Here is a 5,656-nt window from a genome sequence, read left to right on the forward strand (position 1 = left end):
TCAAGGTCGAGGTCATCGCTGCCGTGCGGATCCGGCGAGCTCGAGGCCAATCGGTGGGGGAGAAGAAGCACGACTGCGCATCGGTCCCGGCCATTGCCGCGTCGAGACCGGCCGCCGCCTCGTCAATCCCCGCCATCGCCGCATGGATCCCGGCGGCCGCCGCCGAGTGGATCCGCGGCCGTCGCGTCGATCTCGGCCACTGCCAAGTGGATCCGCGGCCGCCGCGTCGGTCCCAGTCGCTGCCGCTGCTCGATCCGCCACCGCGCCGCTTGATATGCCACCTCCTCCTCCTCGATTCGCCACCGCACGGCTCGATCTGTTGCTTCCTCCTCGATCCGCCACCACCGCCGCTCGATCCGGCGGTGGGGAGAGCGTCCAGGCCGAGGAGAGGCGGCGCCGCCTCCGGATAGAGAGGAGGCACTGAAGAGATTGGGGAGATGGGGGAGGAGAGAGGGGTTGATGTTTATATATGTCAGTGATTTATAGGGTATACTGTAAATAATGAACGTATATGCAAATAAAAATAATCCAAGGGTTTAAATGTAAAATGTGACTGACTGACAGGTGCTGCAGTGTAAAAGTGAGATGAGGGTATGGCTTGCGCTGTGTGAGACATATCTCTAGATGGGTGCTTGATCACTTTTGCTTATGTGGATGATGGGGTTGTATCCTGTATTGGGCATCCCTTCGGATCCTACCCAATCCTCGAAATTCGTGGGACCCTGGCGCTCTCACCCGCGAATGAGAATTCTTCACCGCCCCATGTATAGATGATCCCAGCCTCGTCATCAGCCCTAACATGAAAATTGCCACCTCTAATCGGTCGGACAATAAAGTTAAGTTTTCATTTTGTGTGTTCTACACAGAAAATGCAGCAAAGCTGCTATTGTAGTCTTGCGTGCAAGCTACCATAGATACGTAAATTCAAATCGGTACAAAGAGTAAGGGCCCCTTTGAATCAAAGAAATAAAAAAACAGAGGAATAGAAAAAACATAGGATTCTGATAGGAATATAGGTATAAAACAGAGGATTGCAAAACACAGAAAAAATATAGGAATGACCGTTTGATTGAGCCGCAGGAAAAACACAGGAATTTAAGGAGAGATAAAGACTCAATGGATTCTTAACATGAGGTAGAACCTCATACTAAATTTCCTGCAAAACTTACATGGGAAGAGGCATTCCATAGAAATTTTATGGGATTACATAGGATTCATTCCTTTAATTCAAAGAGCTATATAGGAAAAATTTCTATAGAAATAAAATCCTTTAAAATTTTTATGAATTTTCTTTGAATAAAAGGGGGGCCTAAAGAGAGCGTGCAAGAAAAAACCCAGTAAACACAACACACGTCAAAGAACAAACACGGTAGCACACCGACACCAAACAGGCCCGTTGCCACTCGCCCACTCCCCAACGGCCTTTAGAACAAGCAAACCAGGCATCTCTCACCCCAAAAGCCCGGCCGACCCGCTGATGCCCACAGGTTGTCGCTGTCATGCTATTTTTCTCTTTCTTTTTTTTTTCACCCCCACCCAAACTGTCCCTTTGCAGTGCTAACACGCATCGAGATTCGCGACACGGCACGGTACAGTCATTAACAAGGCCAGGAAAACGATGGCATTCTCGTGGTTATCGTGAACAATCAGGGGCTTTGTTACAAACACCGTAGGTGCCCCTGCCTCCCTGCCAGATCTCGCTGCCTGCCATAGTGCCATGCCACTACTACTACAACTACAACAACTACATAGAGCCAGGCAGGCCAAGCTGAGCTGCGGCGCCCCACCACCATACCTCTCCGACTCCGCGCGAGCATCGCCACCAGCCCACCACCGCACCAGTAGTAGTGAGTGCTCAGTGCGTTCCACTCCACTCCGAGCTAAGCAGCGAACAGCTCGCCGCCGACGCTCTTTCTCTCTCTGTAGATATGGAGCTGCTGCTGCGGCGGCTGGCGGTGGTGGTGGCGGTGGTGGCGTTGACGGCGGCGACGGCGGCGGAGGGGTACAACATCACCAAGATCCTCGGGGACCACCCGGAGTACTCGCAGTTCAACAAGCTGCTGACAGAGACGCGGCTGGCCGGCGACATCAACCGCCGCCGCACCATCACGGTGCTGGTGGTGGCCAACGGCGACATGGGCGCGCTCTCCGGCGGCCACTACACCCTCCCCACGCTCCGCCACATCCTCGAGATGCACATCCTCGTCGACTACTACGGCGCCAAGAAGCTCCACCAGCTCGCCCGCGGCGACACCGCCTCCTCCTCCATGTTCCAGGTCAGGGTCACCTGCCTCTTTCCGTTTCCTATCCTAATCCTTGCCGGACTTATATTTTCCTACTGTAGTAGATCTGCTTGCCTCGCTACTCAGCTTCAGCTCTCAACCTCACTTTCATCGTTGATGGTTTTTCTTTTCATATAAAAGAAATTATATACACCTCAAGTTGGAATTATATGCCTATAATTACGGGTTGAAATGGGAAGTTCCTTTTTCTTCTTGGTGTTCCGGACCTCTGCATAATTGTTCGTAATAATTGCATGCCAACACACTGAACACAGGCACTGCCAAAGTAGGTGGGTCTCGGATAGGATAGTGAAGCTTCCATTGCAGGGAAAAAAAAACTTTACTACTTTTTACCTGATTACTTTTCCTTTTTAAAAAAGCAAAAAAGCAAACTAGAGTATATATCCTCCATCGAAAAATCAGTAACTAGTAAATTCACGCTAGTAATGAGAGCTCAATTCATTTCAAAATGCGTCGCTTTCGAAGGGAGGCCCCAGTTAAGTGAGTGAGTGCACATGCATATGTCTGCCACGGCCTACTTTCTCAGTTGGCAAAAAAATAAATAAATAACACTAATAATAATTGCTGACTGTGCGATTATGTGTTGTTGTCCACACGGTTATGTATGCTTGGTCGTTGATGTAAACTTGTGTCGGTGGCTCGGTGCCTCTTTTATCTGCTCTAAATTGACAAATTTGGACTGTTTTGAGAAAAAATTAGTTATGGAATCCCTCGATTTCTGGGTCATTTGAAATTCCCAAGGCAAGATCTCGGCGAGTTTAAAAATTCTATACCTTCATCTAAACTTTGGATTCACATCACGTTTAGGGGGACTCATGTAGTACCATAAACCCAATTTGCCCCACGCGAAGAAATTAAAAAACAAATGCCAATTTGCTATTTTGTATATACTCGTATGGTCAACAAACCCTCTCTGTTTCTGTTTTCTTTTTTGTGGGAAGTGTACTATTTGATTAGCTGTTAAGCAGATGAATTTGGTACGGGAATTCATTATCTTTAAGACTGGTTAAACGTTGCTTGAGTGTAATACAGGCATGATTTGAGCCGTGCAACATTGAAGGCATGTCCTGTCTGTACAGATTTTGTGCGGTACAGTAAAAATTTGCAAAACCTTGTCAACAAAATGAGGCATAAATATAATTATTAATCTCGTGTGAATTTCAAAAAGTTCTTGCATTTTTTTTAAATTAAATCAACCATTTTGCAGGAGTCCGGGTCGGCCCCCGGCACGACGGGGTACGTGAACATCACGCAGCACCGCGGCGGGCGCGTGTCGTTCACGGCGGAGGACGCGGCGGACAGCGCGACGCCGTCGAGCTTCGTCAAGTCCGTGAAGGAGATCCCCTACGACCTCGCCGTGCTCCAGATCAGCAAGCCGCTGTCCTCCCCTGAGGCGGAGGCGCCCGTGGCCCCGCCGGCGCCGGTGAATCTCACCGAGCTCCTCTCCAAGAAGTACTGCAAGAACTTCGCCGGCCTCCTCGCCTCGAACGCCGACGTGTACAGCAACATCAACGCGACCAAGGACAACGGGCTCACGCTCTTCTGCCCCGTGGACGCCGCCGTCGACGCCTTCATGCCCAAGTACAAGAACCTGACGGCCAAGGGGAAGGCGGCCATCCTCCTCTACCACGCCGTGCCGGACTACTACTCGCTCCAGCTGCTCAAGTCCAACAGCGGCAAGGTCAGCACGCTCGCCACCGCCAGCGTCGCCAAGAAGGACTACAGCTACGACGTCTCCAACGACCGCGACAGCGTCCTGCTCGACACCAAGGTCAACTCGGCCTCCGTCACCGCCACCGTCAAGGACGCCGACCCGCTCGCCGTCTACGCCATCTCCAAGTTCCTGCAGCCCAAGGAGCTCTTCAAGGTCACCGAGGACCTGGCACCGGCGCCCGCGCCGGAGGGCCCCAAGAAGAAGACCAAGAAGAAGAAGCCGTCCACCACCTCCGCCGCTGCCGCCCCCTCCGACGACTCCTCCGCCGCCGACTCGCCCGACGGCACCCCCGCGGACGACGTCGCAGACAAGGCCGCCGCCGCGCCGTCCGTGCTCGCCAGGTGGGTTACCGCCGCCGCCACGGTCGCCGCGGCGTTGGCGTTGGCAGCTTGAGGTGGTGGTTTGAGCTTAGTGCATTTTGTGTTGAGTTCTTCAGCTCCTCTCCCTCTTCTTCTTTTGTCCAATTCGTGTCCCTCGTTGGTGCAAAAAATAAGAAGGGCTATTTATTTTTATATCTATATATTTATCGCTGCAGTTCCCAGGGAAAAAATTGAAACAAAAAAGAAGAAACTTAATTAGAGGTGTGATTCTAGAGTTTTTCATTTTCTTTTGTTTATTGGGTTTGTGGTGATCATTTTGTAATGATAGTGGTCAATGAGATTGGACAGTGTGTTTATATATGATTAAAGACATCATCAAGTTTAGAGTTGTACCCCATATCCTTTTTTTGCTTTTCTTTTTAAGCTGGTCATGATGAACTTTCTCGATCACGTGTTTTACATAATCGACTTTGTGCTCGCTGCTCGACTGCTCGTCGTGAACAAGCTTGCAAAGTTGAACTTGGCATGTGGTGGCATTGCTTGTTCAGTTTGTAAAGGGGCTGGGATGCCCTGGCTGTGATTTATTAGTCACTTTAGCTTTAGCTTTCGTTCCTATGGGCTTGTTTGGATGCTTCGGACTATTAAATATTCCTCCAGAATCTTACTATTTAGGAGTATTAAACGTAGATTACTAACAAAACCAATTCCATAACCCTTAGTCTATTTTGCGAGACGAATCTAACGAGGTATATTAATCCATGATTTTGCGGAAAATCATGGATTAATATACCTCGTTAGATTCGTCTCGCAAAATAGCTTAGGGGTTATGGAATGGGTTTTGTCAGTAATAAACGTTTAATACTCCTAAATAATAAGATCCAAACAGGCCCTATGTTACTTTTTGCTTGTGGACTGTCGGCTGTACAACCTCACTCATTGTTGAATATATAACGGGAAAGTGTTTAAATCCCGAGGATCTTTTGGTTTTTTAATGTCATCATAGTTATTTATTTTTTTTAAAAAACATTGATAGATTAGTATAAGATATATACTCCACAAGAATTCAAATACAAATTCGACTTCTACAAGTTAACAAAATGACAAATATAACTATTAACGTTTATATTTAATTTGTTCTTTTATTATAATTACAGAAGTTGAATTTGAACTTTCATATTAGCATGTTAGTGAAGTGATATATATCTTGTCAATTATTTTTGGATAATGAAAATGGTTACATCTCTAACCTCTGCCAACAGTCACACAACTAATGAGTTAAGCATTGACGAAAAAAGAAAAACAAAAATCGAATGATGGGA

At 48.1% G+C, this 5,656-nt stretch overlaps 1 protein-coding gene across 1 annotated transcript; it reads left to right on the forward strand.

The window, feature by feature from the left end:
- The first annotated feature begins 1,739 nt into the window (after positions 1-1,739).
- LOC127782379 (fasciclin-like arabinogalactan protein 1) lies at positions 1,740-4,729 on the forward strand. The gene is made up of 2 exons (XM_052309557.1): positions 1,740-2,276; positions 3,511-4,729. The coding sequence occupies exons 1-2, from the start codon at positions 1,929-1,931 to the stop codon at positions 4,408-4,410; spliced, it is 1,248 nt and encodes a 415-aa protein (XP_052165517.1). The 5' UTR covers positions 1,740-1,928; the 3' UTR covers positions 4,411-4,729.
- The last annotated feature ends 927 nt before the right edge of the window (positions 4,730-5,656 follow it).

The sequence above is a fragment of the Oryza glaberrima genome, chromosome 8 (genome assembly GCF_000147395.1).
Source record: "Oryza glaberrima chromosome 8, OglaRS2, whole genome shotgun sequence".
NCBI classification, from domain to species: domain Eukaryota; kingdom Viridiplantae; phylum Streptophyta; class Magnoliopsida; order Poales; family Poaceae; genus Oryza; species Oryza glaberrima.

Coding starts and splice junctions, on each gene's coding strand:
- LOC127782379 (XM_052309557.1), top strand. CDS start 1,929: ATGGAGCTGCTGCTGCGGCGGCTGGCGGTGGTGGTGGCGGTGGTGGCG. Junction 2,277..3,510: donor CCTCCTCCTCCATGTTCCAG/GTCAGGGTCACC, acceptor ACCATTTTGCAG/GAGTCCGGGTCGGCCCCCGG.